Source organism: Xenopus laevis, chromosome 4L, assembly GCF_017654675.1.
Source record: "Xenopus laevis strain J_2021 chromosome 4L, Xenopus_laevis_v10.1, whole genome shotgun sequence".
Lineage (NCBI taxonomy): Eukaryota > Metazoa > Chordata > Amphibia > Anura > Pipidae > Xenopus > Xenopus laevis.
Window position 1 is genome coordinate 123,225,706 of NC_054377.1, and position 25,607 is coordinate 123,251,312.

Here is a 25,607-nt window from a genome sequence, read left to right on the forward strand (position 1 = left end):
TTTTAGAGAAAAGCATTTGATATGCCCTGTGTGACTCTGCCCTTATAATCACACACACTATGATGAGTTTTATCAGGAGACAGTAAACCTGCCTGTATGTATTTGGTATGTGGGAAGAAACTGGTGTATCCAGGTAAACCCACTTAGACACAGGAAGAACATACAAACTCCTGCAAACCATGGAGCTACAAAATCTGCCTGGGATATCAGAATCTGACAATTTTTACCCCTGTTTGTATATAAATCTGAGTATAGTTTCTGCTACCATTTACTGTATGTGCCATATATTCTATTTCTTTTCAGACAGAGTTTCAACTACTTAAAGAATCTACACAGCAGTGTACCTACCTGCTCGTCTGCATTGTGCCTTACTCAGCTGCTGATTGTTATTGCAGAGAAGACAAACGTTCTTCAATATCGGGAGCAGATCGGTATTGACTATTTTTGTGCTGTGATGTTCTTCTTTAGCTTAGTATCATTATATTGTATTCCTCTTATGCCAATTTCTTCTTAATGAAACAGCTTCAATGGCAAAACAGTTTCTCTGTCAAGCATGGATCCAACCCAGCGGTGAAAGGGAGAAGGGTATCCGTTACCATGAGAATCTGCAGAGTCTTTTGTGGTAAGATTGTTTTCAGGGGTTTTTAGTCCAATTCCAGCTTTTCATTAGGTTTATTGAAATGAACATTAGGGGTCAGATTTATCAAGGGTCGAATTTCGAAGTTAAAAAAACGTTGAAATTCGAACATCGAATAGGGTAGTCCGACATTCAAAGTCGAAGGATTTTTAAGATCGTACTGCGATCGTACTTCGATCCTATGATCGTACTTCGAATCGAACGATTTAATCGTACGATTATACAACTTCGACTTTTCAAAACTTAGCCAAATACTGGCTATAGGTTCTAGGAGGTCCCCATAGGCTAACATAGCAATTCAGCAGGTTTAAGGTGGTGAAGTGTCGAAGTTTTTTAAAGAAACAATACTTCGATTTCCGAATGGTCGAATTTGTGCAGTATTTTCAATTCGAATCAAAGTTGAATTTGGCCTATTCGATGGTCGAAGTACCCAAAAATTACTTTGAAATTCAAAGTTTTTTAATTCGAAAATTCACTTGACCCTTAGTAAATCTGCCCCCTAGTATGCCACATATAGTTCTTTTTGTTCCATCTGCATAACCCCACATTACATTGTAGCATTCATTTATCTGGATGTTCATAAATAAATCGGTTGTGCCCTTACTTAAATGGTTGCTATCCTATATATGATTTGTTAAGTTAACCTTTTCCACTTCTTGTTTTAGTATATACCTAGAAAATACAGATGATGTCCTAAAAGCTGTTGAGGATATAGCTGGAGTTGGGGTACCAGAGTTGGTCAATGCAGCTAAGGATGCAGGCTCATCTTCCTACCCTACACTCACCAGGTAAATTGACTCACATTGTACAATAAATGTGTTAAATCCATACATTCGTAGATGGAGTGCTTGAACACATATCCCATCATCCTATGAAACAGTTCATTTATTTGCAGTAAAGTGGATTCAACTATCTTAAAATAATATTTAGCCTGTGAAGTATGTAGTGTCTTTTTAATTAGACAAAGGCTGAAAACATGATTCATATATAATGATCTAAATTATTGATGATTACTTTATACACTAGAGAGAAAAGAAAAGGCGTATATCAATGGCATGCAGCAAAATTCTGGACATTTTGTCACCTGATTTGCTAATAGGTCTGCATGTGACAAAATGCTCAATGCTTCGATGATTTCAATTGCAGTAACCAGGACCCATGGGTGCTTCCACCTACATTTTTTTAAAACCTCTTTTAATTTCTGCACCTGAACTTGTGATATTGGATTTCCCCAGGTCTAAGGTTGTGTGAAACAATGGCAAAAGTTATCTGCATTAGTTGTGTGTAAAATTATGAACTGTTTTAGCTATCGTTAAAGGACCGTTTCTATAATGTATTGCGTTAATTCGCCAAGGACTGCAAGGGAGTTTTATAACGCGCTTGTTTGTTAGGCACCACATTTCTGATGATTTTTTTTAGAAGTTAAATATAATGCACACAACATTTAATTGTTATCAATATAACATAAACTCTTACAGCTATATTTACCTTCCTCTCCTCTTTCTTTTTATTATAGTATAGTTTGCTAGAATTCAAGGATAGTCCTTGGTATTGTATAAGTGTTATGGCAGCATTCCACACTTGGAAAATAGCTCCAATAATAGAAATAATTCATACAAAAATATCTGTAGTTTTTCAGAAATACTTGAGGGGCTACTATCTCTCGACCCCAGCAAATACTAAGGGGCCGATTCACCAAGGGTCGAATATCGAGGGTTAATTAACCCTCGATATTCGACTGGGATTTTAGCGCAAATACTTCGATCGAACAATCGAAGGAATAATCCTTCGATCCAACGATTAAATCCTTAGAATCGATCGATTAGTTCGATTCTAAGGATTTTAATCCAACGATTGAAGGATTATCCTTCTACCAAAAAAATTTAGGAAAGCCTTCGGTAGCTTTTAGGTGGCGAACTAGGGGGTCGAAGTTTTTTCTTAAAGAGACAGTACTTCGACTATCGAATAGTCGAATGATTTTTAGTTCGAATCCTTCGATTCGAAGTCATAGTCGAAGGTCGAAGTAGCCCATTCGATGGTCGAAGTAGCCCAAAAAACACTTCGAAATTCGAAGTTTTTTTACTTCGAATCCTTCACTCGAAGTTTGTGAATCGGCCACTTAGCATATTATAAGAAGCATCAGTTGTGTGACAGAAAATGCTGTAACTGATCAGATGTTCTCCAATCTGGCAAGGCCCATCCCACTTTGCAGTCTAAATAGCTGCATCTCTAAATAGGATAACCTGCTTTGTTTTACTGACTAGATAAACGTTTCAGTGCTAGAAACTAGCTGGGAATACACTGTCATTGTAATACCAACTGGGGAATTTGTAACGGTTTGTTAGAATGTCATTTCTACTCTTGTCAGGCAAACGTTTGTAGTCTTTTTCCGGGTAATGATGGACAAACTGGAGAAGTGTGTGAAGTCTATACCAAGTGGCAAGAAAGCTGAAACGCTACAGGTATTGTTCAACCAATAAGCAATTGTAGCTGTGCAATATATGAATGTGATGCTATATCAGTCATGTTGTCAGTGTGGGTGAATACAGAACTGACATAATCATATAAAGCACTAGAAGACAATTTTTATGGTTAGAGGTCTGTTATATAGACACTTGCACAACACAGATTAATTGGAAGTTGTTTATTTACTGACTGGGCTGAAATTGACACTATCACATTTAACAGGGACAGCAATCCGCTAATAAAAAAAGCCAATTTATATCCCATATTGTGTTCCATTGTGTTCCCATAGGAGCAGACTGAGCAGCTTCTAAGTTGGAATCTGGCTGTCAGAGACTTCCACATCCTTGTTAACTTGGTTAAGGTAGGTTTCATATATTCCATGCAGAGAATAAAACAACTGTTACTGAACTGAACACAAAACCCAGCAGCTGTTTATTGCACATTTGGTGATATTGTTCTTGTCATTCCAGGTGTTTGATAGCAGGCCTGTACTGAGCATATGCTTAAAGGTAAGAAATTCAGCTCACTTAGTTATTAACAGGGGCTAGGAATGATAAGGTAAGAAGTGTGTTCACTCTGTATATGTCACAAATATGTATTCTTGGGGTACATCAATAATTATACTGTGTCACCAGTTTGGGTGATTAGAGCCACTTGAAAAATAACCCTTCCCCTCTCTCACAAAGCACATTTTCATAATACCAAATAAGTCAATATGGAAAAGAATAAGTCATCTTTACAAACCAGCGATTGGCTGTAAAATAAGTAAATATTTGATGATGATGATGGATGTTAAGCATTCCGTTGTTTATTAAATGCATTTTTAAGGATTGAGTACCCAAACCATTACCTTGAGTGCAGTAAAAAACAAAAAAAACCTTTGATATAAAGAATATTCATCATTTGTGATGGCAGGGATGTTGGTTAATGGACAAAAACTCATATTCTACATTTTAAATTTATAGTGAGACTGTTTATATTACTGTATAATATATATTATTAAAGTGAGACTATAGTGAAACTGCTTCTTTATCAAGGCTTTATCTTAACTATTTAGAATGGTGGTGCATCTGTCATAGTGTAGACACCCATCTTATTGTATGGAAATTCTTGTGTTGCATGATTGATGTCATGGGACCTGTTATCCAGAATGCCTGGGACCTGGGTTTTTTTTTTGGAAAACTGATCTTTCATTTGTATCTTCATACTTTGTCTACTAGAATATCATTTAAACATGAAATAAACCCAATATGCTGGTTTTGTTTCCAGGAAGGATTAATTAGTTTAGATAAAGTTCAAGCTACTGTTTTATTATAACAGAGAAAAAGCAAATAGTTTTTAAAAATGTGAATTATTTGATTAAAATGTGAATTATTTGATTAAAATGGAGACTATGGAAGACAGACTTTCTGTCATTTGGAGCTTTCTGGATAACAGGTTTCTGGATAACGGATCCCATACCTGTATCATTAATAGATCACTAACGTATATAATGACTTATCTTGCAGTATGGCCGCCTGTTTGTTGAAACGTTCCTGAAACTTGGAATGCCCCTCTTAGACTGCTGCTTCAAGAAACAGCGGGTGAGAATAAGCTCTCTGTATCATAAAAATGTAATTCAGTGGCCCACAGATATTGAAGTACATTCTACATGTATATAAGAAAATGAAACGCAATTTCTGGTGATAAATCCATATTACAAGTGTAATCTAATCATCCGTTTGTCTCAAAGGAATATAAAACCTTATCAAATAGACTGAACCCCATTGTAGAAGAGGGGATAAGGCTAGGTGCATTATTAATGCAAATCTGTATGCCAGGCAGCTTTTTTCATTTGTAAGTATTGGCTAATTTGTTTACATTGATTGGAAAACACCTGTTTTGTTGTCCTCACCATGACATTTCAGGAGGATGTACAGAGCTTGCTGAAAACCTTACAGCTTAGCACAAGGCAACTTCACCATATGTGTGGCCACTCTAAGGTAAGATTCAAAATAAAATCCTTTGCATATATTAAAAAGAAGTCCTTATTCAGTAATATGGTAACATTGCCGCTGTACTTATTTATTTAGATAAACCAAGACACTGCACTTACCAACCATGTACCTCTGCTGAAGAAAACCTTGGAGTTGTTTGTGTATAGAGTAAAGGCGATGCTTGTCTTAAACAACTGCCAGGAGGCTTTCTGGCTAGGAAATCTCAAAAACAGGGACTTGCAGGTATAAAATGCTGTCAAAGAATGGTGCATGCTGTTGTCTCTATCAGTGGCCTGTCTTATCTCTGCCCAAGACCCTACTATGTCAATGATTTGTTTAATATGTCTCTTAGGCTATGGTCACTGTTGTGATCCACTGCCATCTGCAGCAAACACCTGTCAAAGCTGATTTTAGTGGGAAAAAAAGTATATCTTCATGTTTTTGCTCTGTAATCAGACCCGTTAGTGAACTAACAGGCAGATACTGGGTTTGTCAGTACATACTGAAGACAAGGGTGGAACAGATTGTGTTCTTTTATCCTTACAATAAGTCAGCTCTAGCAAATAACACAATTGTAAACACTGGTCCGTTGGACACTTGTTCATGAGACATGGTCCTTTATGATGATGCTTCTATGAACATCTTCTTTCGTGCATTAGGGAGAAGAGATTGTATCTCAGGTCTCTCAAGAGAGCGAAGCTGAGGAGGAACAGGAATCCCAGCTCCCACCAGAGGAAGAGGAAGAGGAAGCAGAGGAGGTATGTTACCCAAAAACATAAAATACTACAGCTTAAACAGTTGTCTCATTAGCAACAGCAGTTTATATATTAAAAAAAAGTTTGTATTAGGGTGAGTTAATTACAAAAAAACTGTTGTTTCAACAGGAGGAAGAGAATGAAGGAAGTGACAAAGAAATTGAAGGAGGAGATGAGGATAATGAGGATGAAGATTCAGATTAAATTGTCATTAACCTGCTCCCTGTAAATTGATCTTATTCTTTCCTAGACACATTTCATTGCCATATGTAGGCTAAGCAACTAAAAGTGGATCACTCAAAATAATGAATCCAATCCCACAAAAAATGTCAACTTGCTTTGCAGTAAAGGAAAATGTGTTATATGTATTTTACCTTATGGAACTCTCCCAATCTCTGTATGATTCCCCAGTTACTGTACAGTTCTTTGAAATATCCTGTTCACATGCTGTAACTATTATATTTTTTCTTTAAAGTAATTGTATTCTCTGGTTTATTAAGTTATCCTGATTCTTCTGTTTATTTATTTTTACAGTTTAAATATCCAGTGTAGGGATGCAATCGGTTTGGGATTGGGATGAAATTCAGCCATTTACTCTGGCAGGTATCTGTGAGACATAGAGACCATGGGGTATAGCATAGACCTGCAAGAGACAGGACACTAGAAGAAGTGCTATACCCCTCGCTACTTCCCTGCAGGAGTTAAGGTGGACATATACGGGCTGATAAAAGCTGCCGACAGACCGAGTTGGAAAGTCGGACAGATCTCGATTGGATGGGACTAAAAATCCCGTCGGATCGCGGTCGCATCTGTTCGTTGATGCGGTCCTGCGATCCGACCACTCCTTACAATTTGTTAGGATCCGATCGTTGGGCCCTAGGGACCACAATCGGATCAGCCCGATATTGCCCACCTCAAGGTAAAACTGTGTAAATAGATAGACTGGTCAGAATAAAAAATGTTTCTAATATAGTTAGTTAGCCAAAAATGTAATGTATAAAGGCTGGAGTGAACAGATGTCTAACATAATAGCCAGAACACTACTTCCTGTTTTGCAGCTCTATTGGTTTCCACTGATTGGTTACCAAGCAGCAACCAATCAGTGAATCAAGGGGGCCACAGGGGCCATAACTGTTGCTTTTGAATGTGAGCTGCATGCTAAGGATCAATTGCAATTACTCACTGAACAGTTATGTCCCATGTGGCCTCCTTCAAGTCGCTGACTAACTCAGAGTTAGAGAGCTGCAAAGCAGGAAGTTGGATTCTAGCTATTATGTTAGCCATCTGTTCACTTAAGCCTTTATAGATTACATTTTTGGCTAACTAACTGTATTAGAAACATTTTTTATTTTGCACAGCCTATCTGCAACTGAAAAAGGTGTTTGGAAGGAACATACCCTTTAACAACAGTCAGTGGGAGAGGAGCAGTTCTGATCTTTAAATGGATGAAAGGAAGAGAGCCTGAAATGTACAGTATTTACTGCTATTGGTTAAGGACAGGTAACGTTGAAAGATTGAGTAATGTGTGCAATGAATTTGGCAGAACTAAGAATCCACCAGAAGATGCCTCAGTTGACTTGCCTCTCAAAGGCCTGTTTTAGCCCAGCCTTCTTCAACCATTACAGTACATGTGGTGGTAAATATAGGGATGCATCGAATCCACAGTTTTGGATTCCAGCGAACCCCTGAATCCTTTGCGAAAGATTCGGCCGAATACCGAACCGGATCCTAATTTGCATATGCAAATTCTGGGTGGGAAGGGGAAAACATTTTTTACTTCCTTGTTTTGTGACAAAAAGTCATGCGATTTCCCTCCCGGCACCTAATTTGTTTACGCAAATTAGGATTTGGTTCAGCCTGGCTGAAGGATTTGGCCGGATCCGAATCCTTCTGAAAAAGGCTGAATCCTGGCCCAATACCGAACCGAATCCTGGATTCAGTGCATCCCTAGGTAAAAACTAACTACAATAAGAGTTTTTATGGCTAGTGAAACAAATTTAAAAATCTGATACATTATCTAATTAACTTTTACTTTAATCCTTACACATATGTTTATAAAATCCTTTATATTACTATATCAATATGGAATGCACATAAATGTGTTAGGAAACAATCCTTTTTAGCTATTACAGTTATCTTTATTTTAAAAATTTAGATCTGGTTATAATAGTACATTCTGGAATGAGAAAGAAGCCATCTCTAGAGATATGTTTGACTGAGGATTTTACTTGGAGTGCTGCAAGATGAAAGAACATTTCTTATAGGTGGCATAGAGCAGCAGAATAGCACGCAGTAATTTCTTGCATGTATCTATGGCCATTTCAGTCTGTGCTTCTTTGAGTCCTTCTGGCCACTCGCTCTTCGGGATGACGACTCTGGAGAAGGCTGACTTTTCAGACACTCGGAAGGAGCCAGTCCACTTCGGAGGCTGGATAGTGATCATTCTACCAAACACTATATTCAAGCCAATTAGCCGCACTGGCTGCGGCTTCAGAACTTTGCTCTGTACATGTTTCAGATGCATTAGATGACGTGCCAAGTGCGGGCTCTGTCCTGGCTTTATCACTTTGTCTTGATTGATGTGAATCTCATGGAAGCACGCTTGCTTTTCCACATCTGTAGTGTACAGAGAGCTCCATACTCCCCGAAAAGGGTGTTTTGAGAACTTTTGTGGAGTTGCCTGTCTTAACCACTGTAAATGATCATCAAGTGGGGTCCATGGAGACCAGAGTTGATATGCAGCCATTATAACATCTGATAGGGGAAACAACAATTTGTTTAGTACATCAAGAGTTTTTATCTGCAGTATTATTAGAAATCTGCTATACATGGGCTATTCACTGACTCCTATGTGTACAACTTGCTATTGTGAGTACACACAGCCTTCTCTAACTCACTATATGATACACAAAGGTTTCAGCAGGGGGCACAAATCATTTCAGGTGAGTTGCTGAATGCAAACAAAGGGCCACTACTCATGAAACGGCCCTCTGGGGTTTCAAGGTACTTCTTGCCATGTATACATTACACCTCTCTATTGAGGTGGGTAGGACAATGTTTGTGGCCCAGCAGGCATGCATACACATAAAAAAAACATGGGAAAATGACCACTAGACTGATTACCCCTCTCCAAATTAATCTTCGCTTAGTTCTCATTAATGGAGCAATTATATAATAAACCAGAGCTTTACTGACCACGATAAAGTCATTCAGTCCAGCAGTTAATGTCCGTCTGCTCCTTGAGAAATGTGCCTGTTATGACAGGTAACAACGTTGGCCCTAGCAGTTGATTGGAAGCTGCAGCTTGGAGTGACTGGATCTCTCAACTGAACTTGCAGTACTTACTGTATATTTAAAGGGACCTCCACCCAAAAATTAATTTATTTGACTAATGATAGAAAATTTAATTCTAAGCAATATTCTAGTATATACTCTAAACACAGCTCACCTGTTTAATGCAAATTAAAAATAATAAACTCATGCACTGGGGTTCTCCACCAGAAACATCGTTAAAAAAAATTGCAGTTCTTTGCAACATTCCTGTTTACATTAGTTAAGGGTTTTAAATGGTTTTAAAGTTATTTATTAATGCAACAGCTATTGAAATCTCTGTCCAGGCTACCATATGGGCCCATTTCCATTTATTTTTAATATCTGTTTTTACTTGCGCTGCTGGGTCCGGTTGCATGCAGATCCAGTGACATCACTGGCGCACAGAACCTGATCCAGCGAAGAGAGCTCGGGTGCATGCGTCCCTGTATATGAATGCATCCAGACCCAGCAGTAGCCTAGAAGGGTGCCCACATGTCATTAATTCTCCACTGTCTGTTTGCCTATTTACATTATCTTCAATCCTGGCAATGACCCCTAAAACAATGTTGCAATTAGGGTTGCCACCTTTTCTGGAAAAAAATACTGGCCTTCCTATATATTTATCTTTTTTCCCTATTAATAACATTGGGATCAACCATCATTTTTACTGGCCAGGCCTAGGGTTGCCACCTGGCGGGTAAAAATGATGGTTGATTCCAATGTTATTAATAGGGAAAAAAGATAAATATATAGGAAGGCCGGTATTTTTTTCCAGAAAAGGTGGCAACCCTAGCCAGGTCGGTAAAATACTGGCCAGGTGGCAACCATAGTTGCAAGCCAGACAGACCTGTGGAGGCCTAGGGTTGCCACCTCTTCTGGAAAAAAATACTGGCCATCCTATATTTATATATTATCCTATTAATAACTAGGGTTGCCACCTGGCTGGTATTTTACTGGCCTGGCCAGTAAAAATGGTGGTTGATCCCAATGTTATCAATAGGGAAAAAAGATAAATATATTGGAAGGCCGGTATTTTTTTCCAAAAAAGGTGGCAACCCTATTAATAACATTGTCACCAAGCAGAATTTTTACTGGCCAGGCCAGTAAAAAAACTGGCCAGGTGGCAACCCTAAGGAGGCCTGGGCAGATAAAAATGGTGGATGTTGGGCAAATGCCCCTTTTGTCTATTTTCTTTCCCCTGAGATGAGTAAAAATGTAATCATGAGGCTCACCTAAAATGACCCATTCTCCAGCTTTATACAGGAATGGGTCATTTTAGGTGAGCCTCAAGATTACATTTTTACTCATCTCAGGGGAAAGAAAATAGGCAAAAGGGGCATTTGCCCAATGTCCACCATTTTTATCTGCTCATGTGTGCTGGTATTACTGGCCTGTACAGTAAAATATCAACCAGGCAGCCCCAACCTTGACTCCAATTTATCAAACACTAGTGACACTGACACAGGTCTTATTCAGGAACAACAACTGAATGTGCCTGGCACTTTATGTATGGCCTAGGGGGAAGTGGGAGATATTCCAGGTTTTTTTTAAAAAAAATAATTCTAGTATGTGTGGATGGAGGTTCAGATGAACAATTTTTGTTCCCTGTCTTTTATATACAACAATAGCAGCGGTTTCTGCTTAGGTCGGGGTTTTGCCATGAATAAAAATGGCCACCAGGAAACAGTCTATACAGATTCCATCACCATGGCTACAGCCGGCGCTGTACAAAGGCCCCCATTACTCAATTAGGCGATTGGCCATTGGTTATCGGGACGCTTTGCGGTGCTTCTCATAGGATAATGCCTTACTGACAGCTCCAATAACCAATGATTGTCGAGAGATATAGAGCATCTGCCCAATCTGGGCGGAGGTCCCTCAGTCTGTGAGGGGGGGAAGTGAATCAGTGGATTTACGCTTCTCGGGTTTTCGGATAAGGTGAGAAAAGGCCGCTGCTTGTTCATTTTATTTATATAACCGAGGGTATAAGGCTGCCGCTGTTCTCAGATCAGTCAGTTCTGTGGAGAACGTTCATGTCATATATAGCGGATATTCATTGTAGGGAGGGCGGGGTGTAATATCGTATCCATTGTAATAGCAGCGCATTCGACTGCACCTTGTATTCAATCAATAGGATGTCCGTCCTAAAGCGAAAAATGTCATTTTCTGCAGATGTTAATATATATTATATCAGTGGTTTTAAAGTCAAGTGTAATTGCAGTTGATAGCAACATTTACTACAATTGATCCCTTTCTGTTGTCTGGTTCTCACTCTTGAAACAATATAGCAGAAGCTGATATAATAATAACTATTGCTACATTGTTTCTCCAGTCACAGTTGCCTTCAGTCGCAATTACATTCACTAATAACCAGGAAAGTTCTCTATGAGAGAGAGAGAGGCAGGGGGCAATAATCAGGCCTAAGCTACAGACCCCAATAATAATTCACCAAGGGGAATTTGCTTTGTGCAATAGAAAGGAGGAGACAGGGAGGATATAATTGTCCATGTTGTAAGTCAAGGATGGGACAGGTGGCAGACACAGCTTATATTTGCCTGAATCAGCACATAAGCCCATCACCCACACTCATCAGCCCTTTATCCCACAATCTATCTAGCGAATACTTTTATTAATAATATTCACCATAACTAGCTACATCTCTCTCTGGGGGTCACTAAGCAGCAATGGCAACTGCTGTGGGGATAAAGCAGGGCAGCTGTATATTGTGTGTATATTTGCTGAAGTGAGCCAGCATTTATGTTTTGATATATTGAATTGAGCAGAGAGGTCACGCGCACTCAGGCCCTTCACAACTAGTTCCGCTTGGTGCTCAAACGTTTAAGGGAGACGGCACTCCCAATTTCCAAGTAACCAAATAGTGCAAGCTGGCACACAAGGCAAGTTAAACCGGGGTCATACCCCTGGTGCGTTTATTGCATCACAACGCAACGGATGACCCCAGTTTAACTCGCCTTGTGTGCCAGCTTGTACTATTTGGTTACTTGGAAATTGGGAGTGCCGTCTCCCTTAAACGTTTGAGCACCAAGCGGAACTAGTTGTGAAGGGCCTGAGTGTGCCTGAGTGTGCACGTGACCTCTCTGCTCAATTCAATATATCAAAACATAAGGGCTCGCTCACTTCAGCAAATATACACACAATATACAGCTGCCCTGCTTTATCCCCACAGCAGTTGCCATTGCTGCTTAGTGGCCCCCAGAGAGAGATGTAGCTAGTTATGGTGAATATTATTAATAAAGGTATTCGCTAGATAGATATACTTGATATATTTAATTCCCATAAGCAGTTACAGCAGCACAATGACGACGTGTGGAAGTGTCTGTTAATCTTATCTGATCATGGTTTCCGTTGACCCAGGTCCCGACGCCGACATGGCTGAGCCAGAGCTGTTGCTGGATTCCAACATTCGACTGTGGGTCGTTCTCCCCATCGTCTTCATCACGTTTTTCGTAGGAATGATCAGACATTACGTTTCCATTTTACTTCAGAGTGACAAAAAGCTAACACAGGAACAAGTGTCAGACAGGTATGTTCCAATAAACCCCTCTTATGTGTTATGATCACACACATTGGTTCCTTCTTTCAAATTAAGATGCTGGGCATCCTAGGGACTATGTGCCACTGAGATTTAAAATGGCAAGGAAAGCATAATACATTATTAATAAATGATTCATTTTTCCCCTTTGGATTGTTGCTCTTGTTGGGAAAAAATTGCAGCAGGGTTCTTCAGCCCCGGATTTGTGGAAAGGCCACCAAGGCCCGGGTCTAGGGCAGCAGGATTTTAGGGGGGTGGCATGCCGCCCAACCACATCCACATTGGTTCAGAAACACTGGGGATGTGTGTGAAAAACAATATTTTTTCTACAAATTCCTGTGTGCCAATCCCCAGTGCTCCAAACCTAATGATGCGCATGAATAACGAGGAGGGGACATGGTAGCAGGTCTAGGGGCACCCGCTATGTAAATCCGGCCCTGGGGTTCTCTCTTGTTAAGTGCTACCATCCTTTTGTTGACTGTCAGGAAAATTTTTAAACTGTTACATTTATCAAAGCATGACTGTATGTCTATTTTTTTTTTAGAATTGAAAATTCAGCTGTCAAATTCAGATATCACTACCAATTTGTAAACTACCAAAAATGAACTAGCATTGCATTGAATGTAGTTCTCGTCTATAACACTGTCCAATATACCTCTTACATGAAACGTCTCTTGTGGCTGTTTATTTCCTTTTGAGCTTCAGTACATTCCTCCCTATCAACCTATCGACAGAAACAAAATCAAGAGAGGGCTTTAGGATGCTTTAGGGAAGTAGCTGTCATGTTCTAGGTGTGCACAGTAAATTTGAGTTCGAGGTAGTGGGGACACTAGCAATGCCAGTAGCCTTAAATCTCCCTGGTAAATCATCCTTGTGCACTAATTATAAGGCACACTCATATCTATTTTTATATCTTTAATTAAATCATAGTCTACTAAGGGAATGTAAAATAAGCATAAGATCTGTATCAATTTTCACCAGTTTTTTATGGACTCCATCCTTCTATAATGCGGCGCTTGAATATAGTGCAGTTATGCTCATAGAATCAGTATAATCAAAAAAAGATGCTAATGTGTTCTTTTAAACCAGTGGTCCAGAAACACTGCATGTTTGTTGGCAGAGAATGAACATGAAAGTACTGATTGTGTAGAATCATGTTTATGTCAGTTTTTGAAGAAAAACTTGAAGAGAATATGTATGGAGACAAATTAATTACATTGCTTTTTCTTTTTTTAGCCAGGTGCTTATTCGTAGCAGAGTCCTTAGAGAGAATGGCAAATACATTCCAAAACAGGTACGTGGCATGGGTCTTATTTAGCCATTTTGAAGTGTCCAATTTAGGACTTAATTCCTATAATTAAAGAGTATATTTTAATAATGAAATTAATATTATTATTATTAACATGTATTTATATAGCGCCAACATATTGTGTAGCACTGTACTCTCTGGTTATGACTAAAACAGTATAGCAGAAGTCCGTTATCTTCCAGACCTGCTGCCATTGTTTCTGTTTCAGAGTCCAAACCATATGTGCAGAGATCGTAGATGTCCGACAGAAACTTATTTTTATTGCAGTTACATTAAATGCCACATATTTGCAAAAGTGTTCTTTAAAAATAAACAAAAGCAGATCTTTTTCCATTTATCCATTCACTTTCATTGACTTTATCTTAATTATTGTAAAAATCTTTCAGCTGTTGTAAATGTATTTGCCTAAAAAACACATGCTTTACGGTGATTGAATTTGGAGATTTTCCATCCTTCTGACCAAATATTGTTTCTGTTCCAGTCATTCCTAATGAGGAAGTTCTTTTTCAATAATTCAGAAGATGGATTTTTCAAAAAGACCAAGAGGAAGGTGGTTCCCCCCTCCCCAATGACAGGTACTGTGTGGTTTATCATTTGGCTTGATTTAGGATATTTTTTATAGCTATTACGATAATAAGACAATTATGTCAAATGGTTAATATGGAAATAAAAAAAAAACACAACCTAGAAATTTTGCCTAAGGCAATATTATTTGTTCCACTCACTGGGATTCCCCCTTCACTCGCTGTTTGCCACCACTCTCAGAAGCCCCACTGAATGTTTGTTTGCTAACTCAACTCTGCCCCAGTCACTCCCTTGTCTTTGCCGCTTACCCCTAAAGGTGGCCATAGACGCACGGATAATATCGTAGGAAACAAATTTTCCTACAATATTCAGTGCGTGTATGATGGGAAACGAGCCGACCAATATCGGCAGAAGACTTGGATATCGGTCGGCTCGTCGATCGGGCTGGATGGAAAATTTCATTCGGTGCCTTTGAAGACACCTGAACATCGGCCATTGTTAGTGTTGAATCATCAGATACAGGTAGAATTCTATTGTTTCTACCGAACAATCTTTCTTGGAATTGTTACATATATGGCCACCTTAATTCCAGCCATGTTCACTACTTCTTAGAGCAAATGTTACGGGGGACAGTGTAAAGGTGGCCATACACGGGCAGATTTAAGATGGGAATTTGATTCCTTTAGAACGATTCGGCAGCTTATCAGCACATGTATGGGGCCCTCCGACAGGCCTTCCTGATCGATATCTGACGAAAAATCAGACAGATCTTGATCGCAGATGCTTGATTTTTCTGTCGGATCGAGGACCACATTGGCTCATTGATAACAATTAATATATTCGGGAAGAGATACGCCAATGCAGGTACTATGCTACTACATTATTTATTTAACACAACATGTTTCGAGCTGTGGGCTCTTTCTCAAGTGTTCACAGCTCGAAAAGTGTTGTGTTAAATAAATAATGTAGCAGCATAGTTCCTGCATTGGCATATCTGTTCCCGAATATATTAATTGTTATTGCAACTTCACTTTATCTGAGGACATAAAGTCTGGGAACCAGATATCGTATTAATTAAGAAAACCACAACCTGGTCCACCAATTCCAGCACATTGGCTCATTGATGTGGTCCTCACTCCAACTTCTCATATCTCCTTCATTGTAATGCTATTGTTTGGCCATAGGGCCAAATGATTGCATTACCACTACATCTCCCACCCAAGGTGAGCCTGTCGGAGGGAAGATCATTTGGCGACCTAACCAGACCTTTGAATCTTATAGTTACATAGTTAGTTACATAGTTAAATTGGGTTGAAAAAAGACAAAGTTCATCAAGTTCAACCCCTCCAAATGAAAACCCAGCATCCATACACACACCCCTCCCTAATTTTAATTAAAATTCTATACATCCATACCTATACTAACTATAGAGTTTAGTATCAGAATAGGCTTTGATATTATGTCTGTCCAAAAAATCATCCAAGCCATTCTTAAAGGCATTAACTGAATCAGCCATCACAACATCACCCGGCAGTGCATTCCACAACCTCACTGTCCTGACTGTGAAGATCCCTCTACGTTGTTTCAAATGAAAGTTCTTTTCTTCTAGTCTAAAGGGGTGGCCTCTGGTACGGTGATCCACTTTATGGGTAAAAAGGTCCCCTGCCATTTGTCTATAATGTCCTCTAATGTACTTGTAAAGTGAACTCATGTCCCCTCACAAGCGCCTTTTTTCCAGAGAAAACAACCCCAACCTTGACAGTCTACCCTCATAATTTAAGTCTTCCATCCCTCTAACCAATTTAGTTGCACTTAGTCTCTGCACTCTCTCCAGCTCATTTATATCCCTCTTAAGGACTGGAGTCCAAAACTGAACTGCATACTCCAGATGAGGCCTTACCAGGGACCTATAAAGAGGCATAATTATGTTTTCATCCCTTGAGTTAATGCCCTTTTTTATGCAAGACAGAACTTTATTTGCTTTAGTAGCCACAGAATGACACTGCCCAGAATTAGACAACTTGTTATCTACAAAGACCCCTAGATCCTTTTCATTTAAGGAAACTCCCAACACATTGCCATTTAGTGTATAACTTGCATTTATATTATTTTTGCCAAAGTGCATAACCTTGCATTTATCAACATTGAACCTCATTTTCCAGTTTGCTGCCCAGTTTTCCAGTTTAGACAAATCACTTTGCAAAGTGGCAGCATCCTGCATGGAACCTATAGTTCTGCACAATTTAGTATCATCTGCAAAAATAGAAACAGTACTTTCAATGCCCACCTCCAGGTCATTAATAAACAAGTTGAAAAGCAAGGGACCTAGTACAGAGCCCTGCGGTACTCCACTAGCAACACTGGTCCAATTAGAAAATGTTCCATTTACCACCACTCTTTGTAGTCTATCTTTTAGCCAGTTCTCTATCCAGGTACAAATATTATGTTCCAGGCCAACATTCCTTAATTTAACCAGTAACCTTCTGTGTGGCACTGTATCAAATGCTTTAGCAAAGTCTAAGTAAATCACATCCACTGCCATCCCAGAATCGAGGTCTCTACTTACATTCAATGACCACGTTTAAAGTCTGTATTTGAATTCATATCTGTGTCATACAGTTCTCTATTCTCAGTAGCATTTTGTATATTTGGTACAAGGTACATAATGAATTTGTGTTTCTGATTGTTTTCAGACCCTACAATGTTAACAGACATGATGAAAGGAAATGTGACCAATGTGCTTCCCATGATTCTCATTGGTGGATGGATCAACATGACTTTCTCCGGGTTTGTGACAAGTAAGACCAAAGTCTTAGGGATTATTATTACAGAAAAAAACCAATATACCTTTATTAAATCACTCGGTAGTTTCCCCCCCCCCCCCCCAATGATTACAATTGTTTAACTTCCCCCGGGTCGCTGCTTCTCTTATCAGAAAATGTCACCAGCCTGAGCTATTACTGTAGGAGCACTACACTGTGATATTCTTTTGTTTCTTCATTTTTTCTCTATGGCCCCAGGCCAGTGTGCATGTAAAAAAAATTTTTAATTCTACGTTCTTCTGAGAGTAGTTCTCTGAGAAAACCGGAACCATGATTTTACCCTTACTAAAAAGTCTGTTATAAGACTTTTTTTTTAACTACCATGTTAAAAACTACCATGATACTACATTTTATGTAATCATTAGCTAGAAAAGTGCAACTGTTACATTGTAGGGCTACATGGATCCTGTAGAAAGAAAAACTCACCCATAAGTGAATAATTTACTAATGTTTAGTTATTGGTCAGTTTAGTGTGCTTAGAATAATGATAGCAAATGTTCACTTGGGCAAATTACTGTGTTAACAAAGGAGCCATCTTATGCCTGAAATCCTAATTCTGATTATATATTTGTGAATGTTACATCTTAGCTCTTAATTTGATATAAAAGCTATGAAGCAAACAATTTGATTGTAGACATATTGTTCCTAATAAAAATGTCTGTATCTTTTATTTAGCAAAAGTGCCATTTCCCTTGACTTTGCGTTTCAAACCAATGCTGCAGCAGGGAATAGAACTCCTGTCATTGGATGCCTCCTGGTAAGAAACCATGTGTGTACAGTCACAGAAGGCATCTTTATGTTGGGGTATTGTTGTATAGCCATAACTATGCCATTATATAAGGGGATCTTGACTTGTGGAGAAGGCCTCCATGATCTTCTTAGACAATAGTAATTTTAACGAAGAGACATAATTACAATTTAAAGGGTCAGTGCACTTTAAATGTATTGACTCCTAGTCAACAGTACTTTGAAAGTAAGTATGTTTGTGATTTCTTTTGAATGTCATTACTTACCTGCAAAGTAAGTGCTTATGAGTTTCTGCAGCATCCATGGGCACTTTTTTAGCTGACTCAAGATCCCACCTTTTGTTATGAAATAGATGGTAGTTGCACCAGGTGTTCTGTTTTTATCTTCCATAAATGAACATGCGAAAATTGCCATACTACCCCAGCATATGTACAGTAGAGAGTAAGTTTCCCTTCCAAGTGAGAAGCTGCTACTAGTAGAACATGTATCTTTAATATATTATTTAATCAGTAATAAGTCTGTAATACCTTCATAGAAGTTAGGCGAGGTAACAATTATTCATTTACTCTTAACTTTTCTCAAGACAACAAAAAGAGAAAAATAACAATGTATATTGGCCCTTAAGGAATGAAGAGATGGAAGCAGAAATGACTCTAGATCAGCAAAAATTTAACTTGTATCTGTTTCTGTAATGGCTGATTTAAAACGTACTGTAATCCAGAGCTGCTTTGCTGTAAGTTGTTTGTTTACTTTGCAGGGTAAGTTCAGCTTCCTGGTATTTTCTGAATGTATTTGGGCTGAGAAGCATTTATTCACTGATTCTGGGACAGGATAATGGTATGTCAAGTTCTTCTCATCAAATTTAGTTCTAAACCATTTTCTCCTCTGGATCCATGGCAGAAAAGTTTTGGGGTTTGTTTACACAATTCTTGTTTTGTGCAAAGTAATAAAGCCTCCCTGGAATATATATATAGTGAATAAAGTACCCCCTTTTGTAAAATATAGGGATATTATAAGTTACAGAGGAGTTTCATGACCATATAAAAACACGAGGCCGAAGGCCGAGTGTTTTTATACAGGTCATGGAACTCCGAGGTAACTTCTAATATCCTCATATTTTACAACTGGGGGTACTTTATTTATTATAATACACAAATTTCAATGAGTCATGTGACAGAAATGACATCAGAACTCACCGTTTATAACTGATGACATCAGAACTCACCGTTTATAAGGATATAATTTACAGGATATTCATGGCTTTTGTGTATTATATTGAAATATTGGCAACTGTGCTTCATTAAATTCAAACTTAACCGTGTTGAGACTGTAATATAGAATGGCTATGGATGTTATTATGGAAACTTGTGGCCAGGGAGCCTTAGCATCAGTGACAGTTTAGTAAGTTTAACAACAGCTCAGCAAAGAGACATTAATGGAATCCAAATTAAGCTTGCTGGTTCAAGAAGTACACAAAGAAGCAGAGCATTGTGTGAACTTAAAGCATCATACATGCGCTCCTTGACTTTTGGGATGCTGTATTGCTTTCCAAATACAGCAACCCTGTATGTCTGTACATTCTAGAACTATATAAATAAATACCTAAAAGGTTTGAACAGACTACCTGCTTTTGTATCATAGACTAATAAAGCATGATGCCTTTTTTGCAGTGCTATATCATTCTCTTTTGTAATAGTATGGAAAGCATCAACCACCCTAAAAATATCCTTGTTGGAGGGCTGCTAAAGCAGCTTGAACCCTTGACAAGGATAATGAATCATATAATATAACACGCTGTGGCACTTACGTTTGGAAAGGTGGAAAAGGTGCTTTTATTTTGGTCAAAGATCAGGCAACATTTCAGGCTCTTTTCTGCCCTTTCTCAGGCTGATCTGTGACCAAAATAAAAGCACTTTTTTCTCCTTTACAAACGGAAGTGCTGCAGCCTGTATTATATTATAAGCATAAATAATTATCTGCCTTTGTAAAGTTATTTGTGTGGCACACAAGCCCTATGTAACCAATTACACATTGTGACATTGTATTTTCTTAGACATAGTTAAATGCTTTTAGATTTTTGTTTTATAAATACTGTAAAATAATGCAAGAAGCGATGACAAAACAACTGTTATTGATTATGACTTTTTTTAATGCTTTTTATTCCAGCTGCAGATCAGTCGCGAGTGATGCAGGAACAGATGACTGGGGCAGCCATGGCAATGCCAGCAGACACCAACAAGGCTTTTAAGGTATGAAACAGGGCTGTTTATAAACCTGGCATCTTTTGGTTATATCAGAAATTCTTAAGGGAGAAGGAAAGGTTAAAACTAAATAAGCTTTATCAGAATGGTCTATATAAATACACCAGTAAACCCCCAAAGTAATGCTGCACAGAATCCCCTGTCAAAAGAAACATCACGTGTGTACACATGGGCTTTTGTATAAGACTTCCTTCTTTCAGCTTAAACCTCCAGGGCTTGGGCTTGAGCATGCTCAATTTGCTCCTCCTCCCCTTCCTGCTGTAATCTGAGCTCAGAGTTATGAGCAAGCAGGGAGAGACTCAGGCAGGAAGTGATGTCACACCAAGCTAATATCTGCTGCTATCTTGAACAAACAGAGCTAGTTTCTAGAGCTGTTTACTCCGGTATGGAAGAGCATTCTAAAGAATAAAAATGGCATTCTAGCTTGCACTGTTGTGGCTAATCTATTGGCAATAAACTGCCTTGGCAGCTTTCCTTCTCCTTTAAGTGCCATTAAAACTAAAATTCTGGTTGAGTGATGTGAGGTATAAAAAACTCCAGTAGGTCATAGAACTGTTGTACATTTAGTAAATCCACTTATGAAGCCTAATTTATTATTGTGGGCAAGGTACATCTATCTCTGCACCCAGTACTCTGTGATTCTCATGATGTGCTCAAATCTGCAAACCTTTGTGCTCACCACAGCTCAAAAGTATGCAGCCCTTGTTAGCACTGCATATAAATAGGTGGGAGGTTGGCTGTATTTAGGTATTCCCATCATGCATCCTAGCTTTCATTTTAAAGAGACATGCATGCTAGGGAGTGTGAAAGGTAGGCATTTAGTGCACGTCTCCCTTTTTCCATAATTTTAATTCACTGCATGGTGGAGAGCACAGGCTCAACTGCTATGTGTGTAGACTCCATTGGCTCTCCATAATACTCTTGCTTATGTGCCCAGGGCAGCGGTAAATGAGCCATACCAACTAACACAAGTACAATTTTGTACAATCTAACAAATGTAAGTACATGTACAAAACAGTGACAAGTGGGAAGAAGCCAATAGTGATCCCTGTGTGTTTGCTAAATACTCCAAAACATTAAGGGGTTTAGTAAAGGGTGAGCTTGATTGGCCTATGATTGTTTTTACACTCACCAACTATTGCTGACATTGGTTCTATAAACCCAGTTTTAACGAGTATATGTTATGCGTTTTCCCTCAGACGGAGTGGGAAGCTCTTGAGCTTACAGATCACCAGTGGGCCCTGGAAGACTTAGAAGAGGATCTCATGTCTAAAGATCTAAACCTTGAGGGCATGTTCAAGAATGAAGTGCAGACATCTATCTTCTGAAAACTGGGCTGCCTCTAGGTTCTGGTTCTAGACTGAAGGTGTTTACATTATTTTAAACGTTTACTGTCCTGTAAAAGGTGCATTGCGGATTCAGCAGCATTTATTAGGTGTAAAGTAGGAACATTTCTATCCACCTTAGATTATCCTTTTCAAGCATCTTATTGAGCGAAAGCTTACTAAGCATGCTGGGAGCTCAAGTCCTGGACAGTTATAAAGCCTCAGGCTTTAAATTGCTGACGTAGAACCAGTGCACATATACCATTTCTAAACTGCTATTTGCACCATTGATTGCTGTGTGGAATTATCTGGTAGGTTACAAAGCTGTGAATCCTATACATACAAAAACCTTGGATACAGACATATATTAAAGTAAATCTTAATTTATGGCATGTTATGGGCCTCTAGTGACCAAACCGAGTTATGGCTTAAATCTCAAAAACATTCAAAGCATACTTTTGTATTAAAAATATGTTTTATTTCATTGTCTTAAAATATCAACACAACCCCACATGGAGCCTTTACGCATTTCATGCTTACCTAGGAGCTAGGTAAGCATGAAACGCGTTAGGCATGAAATGCGTTAGGCTCCATGTGGGGTTGTGTCGATATTTTACGATGAAATAACACATATTTTTAAAACAAAAGCATGCTTTTTTTTTTGAATGTTGTTGAGAATTAAGCCATAACTCGGTTTGGTCACTAGAGGCCCATAACAAAGCTGTGAAGCCCTGGCGATAACCACAAAAAAATGGAATAAGAAACTGGCATAGCTGAGGACTTACTGTGCCAGTTTCTATGCAAGCTTCCTAAATCCGGCCATACATCAGTAGATTCACTTGTTTGGTGAGTTTGCAAAAAAAAAAAAAAAGAGGAGATCTTGTGCAGACCCATTAGGTGACAACCACATCAATGCTCCAAGACAGAATGTTTAAGCTGGCCGAAAGATACCTGAGCAGTTTTGGTTGGCCATCAGAAGAACCTCGTACACTGTCAGTCAGCTCGTGACTTGGTCTGCAGAATCAGCAGCTTATATTAGATTGTGTATGGCTGGCTTTAGTGTGTGTTTTTTTTGTTGTTGCCATTCACTATAGTGGACTTTACCACTTTTAGCAAGAGATGAAATACTTACATATATTCCTGCATAATTCTGGCATACACAAGCCCAGAGTTTTCTACCTACTCAATTGATGTGCAAAGGGGAAGTGTTAAGTGCTGCAGCATTATAAATATGCGGTTATACTAATTTTTAAGTTTTTTTTTTTTGTGTGTAAAATGGTTACTGTCAATAGAGCACTGATATGAAGCCTATCCATTTGCTTAGTCCTTATCTCACTGTGCTGTAAGCTAATATTCTCTAAGGCTATGGCCAGACGGGGCCGAAACTCCTCAGAGCGATTTCAGCCCCACAAGCAGTATCCTCTTCTTCTTTCACTTTCGGAAACCTTGTGTCAGCTCCGGCACAAACACACTCGACGGATTTCAGAGTGAAAGGCAAAGTCTCGCGTATCTTCCGCCGAATGTGTTTGTGCCGGAGCCAACAGAAGGGTTCCGGAAGTGAAAGAAGAAGACGATTCTGCTCGTGGTGACGGGCTTAAAACGGTCTGTGGTTTTCAGCAAGCTGGTTTTGGCCCCATCTGGCCTAATGTACAAGTTACTGCAGTGCAACAGAGAAGCAAGAGATCCCGACCAAACTGCCATATGCATTTCCGCCTGTACATTTGTTATTGACTATATAAGGGGAATGGGGGGCCTGCTTCAGCTTGTGCCTGTTGCCCATTACTCACTGCACATATACTGTATTTATTTATATATTACATCATCTGACACCCTTTTTATTTTTTAATATTTAATTACACACCACTTTGTGTTTTACAACTGCAATACTAGATATCTTTGCCTTTTTATTAAATTGTTTTTTTTTTTCTGTTTATGTTGTCTCGTTTTCTCTGCTGTTTAAACCATACACTAATACACACACACACACACAATATTCTAATGTATATTGTAAATGATGTCTTGTTTTGAACCAGCAACTTTACCTGCAATTTGAACCAAGCTGAAACACAAAACCAGCAAGACATGGGGTGCGAATCAGGCTAAAGATGTTATCCACGCAGCCCCATCTTGTGTTAAATCATCTGTTATCAAACATAATGCTAACTATATCTAACTACAGCTAACTAGGCTGTATTACAATAAGTTCTTCAAGTAACACATAGGTTGGAAAAGTTGAGGGCAACCAACTAAGGGGGGGGGCTAAAACCAGTCCTTGTTTGGCTAAAGGCCACGTAAAATAAGATTTGCGGTGGGTCCTTATATTTTCTGATATTATGGCAGCAAAGGCTGAAGACTAGGGATGCACCGAATCCACTATTTCAGCGGAGTCCCTGGTGAAAGATTTGGCTGAATACTGAACCGAATCCTAATCATTGTTTGCATGATTTCCGTGATTTCCCTACCCGCCCCTAATTTAAATATGCAAATTCGGATTCTGATTCAGTTCGGCCAGGCACAAGGATTCGGCCGAATCCGAATCCTGCTGAAAAAGGCCAAATCCCGAGCCGAATAATAAAAGACGTGCGTCAAAAAAAAAATCGCAGCGCGACAAAATTTTTTTGACACCCATGGACTTTTAATGGGCGTCTGTGACTATGATTACGTATCGCATAGATACGAAACGCGTCAGGACATTATGGTTTTAATGCATTTGAAATAAAAGCTGGATTTTACCTATTTGAAGTTGCGTCCGGAAGTGCTTGTCTATTTCTCCTATACTCGAAAGTGCACACACCCCCTGCTACGGGTTCGGGGCGATGCACCCGGACCACTCAAGACTTCGGGTGAGTGTTTTTCCCATTTGTACATCAGCGACTTCTATTTGAATATTTTGTTTAAGTGCCGGACCTGGGGTCTTCACACCCAGGTCACGTCTGTTGCTGGGTGAGCAAGGTTTTTACTCGTCTAATTAGACTACATTTATTAAAACGATCCATTGTGGGACTGTGCAGCTTTAAATTTGGGCGAATTTTATCGCCTTGTTTCGCCGAAAAAATGACACCCATAGATGTATGGCATCGTGCGTCAAAATAAAAGACGTGCGTCAAAAAAAAATCGCCGCGCAACAAAATTTTTTTGACACCCATGGACTTTTAATGGGCTTCTGTGACATTCGCTGGTGGCGAATTTTTGGCGAAATGAAACGGGTCAAATTCGCCCATCCCTATTCAAGACACCCAATATTTGATGCTATGCCCCCCGATTCCCGGGCCTCTGTCTCTTTGCAGCAACAGATATCAGGCCAATGGCCACTTTTCATACAGCAACATGGCTTTCTGCAGCTATGCTAATTAAGTCAGGCCTAGGGATTGGGGATTCAGATGATGAATGCTCCATTACCTGGATATCAGTTCCTGGGAGTAGCATATCAGAAATTGATATATTTGTTATGAGCCAAAATAAAGAGCTTGGATAGAAAATGGCTTCTGCAAGTTTTCTACATTTATAGCCTAGAAGAAATTAGAGGGGACATTGGTTCTGCCTACTCTTTTATTGAAAAAAATATATATATATTTTCCTACTTTTTCCTTTTAAAAAGTACCAATAGATCGATGTTTTGCTTTTTACCCTTACTACTGTCTGTCTCACACAACAATCCTCTATACATCAGTGTCTTCCTAAGTTCCTACATAAGAAGGAATTCTTTATACATTAAACATTGACTAAATACAGCTGCTTTATTCTTCTTTTCTTTAAAGGGGTTGTTCACCTTTGAGTTTACTTTTAGTATGATGTAGAGAGTGATATTCTGAGACAATTTGTAATTGGTTTTCATTTTTTATTATTTGTGGTTATTGTTATTTCGTTTTTTATTCAGCAGCTCTCCAGTTTGCGATTTCAAGCAATCCAGTTTCTAGGG

At 39.0% G+C, this 25,607-nt stretch overlaps 3 protein-coding genes across 7 annotated transcripts in view; 2 read left to right on the plus strand and 1 right to left on the minus strand.

The window, feature by feature from the left end:
• fancd2.L (FA complementation group D2 L homeolog) overlaps positions 1–6,312 on the plus strand; it is a 44,177-nt gene extending 37,865 nt beyond the window's left edge. For 3 of the 4 annotated variants that reach the window (XM_018256917.2, XM_018256918.2, XM_041589405.1), the window contains 11 exons: positions 304–431; positions 523–622; positions 1,303–1,425; positions 3,006–3,099; positions 3,393–3,464; positions 3,574–3,612; positions 4,612–4,686; positions 5,011–5,085; positions 5,176–5,322; positions 5,739–5,837; positions 5,964–6,312. In XM_018256917.2, coding sequence (XP_018112406.1) covers positions 304–431; positions 523–622; positions 1,303–1,425; positions 3,006–3,099; positions 3,393–3,464; positions 3,574–3,612; positions 4,612–4,686; positions 5,011–5,085; positions 5,176–5,322; positions 5,739–5,837; positions 5,964–6,038 — 1,027 coding nt within the window. In that variant the 3' untranslated portion in view covers positions 6,039–6,312. 4 annotated transcript variants of the gene reach the window in all.
• A 1,732-nt stretch (positions 6,313–8,044) lies between these two features.
• Positions 8,045–9,073, minus strand: fancd2os.L (FANCD2 opposite strand L homeolog). Its single transcript, NM_001095309.1, is given in 2 exon segments — positions 8,045–8,588; positions 9,030–9,073. A coding segment is annotated over 1 exon segment (522 nt). The 5' UTR covers positions 8,581–8,588; positions 9,030–9,073; the 3' UTR covers positions 8,045–8,058.
• A 1,856-nt stretch (positions 9,074–10,929) lies between these two features.
• Positions 10,930–23,619, plus strand: emc3.L (ER membrane protein complex subunit 3 L homeolog). Of its 2 annotated transcripts, NM_001094319.1 has the most exon segments (10): positions 11,027–11,084; positions 12,522–12,690; positions 13,936–13,993; positions 14,490–14,583; positions 17,227–17,331; positions 18,031–18,112; positions 18,860–18,939; positions 20,269–20,351; positions 21,563–21,591; positions 22,388–23,615. In NM_001094319.1, coding segments are annotated over 9 exon segments (693 nt in total). In that variant the 5' UTR covers positions 11,027–11,084; positions 12,522–12,535; the 3' UTR covers positions 22,395–23,615.
• The last annotated feature ends 1,988 nt before the right edge of the window (positions 23,620–25,607 follow it).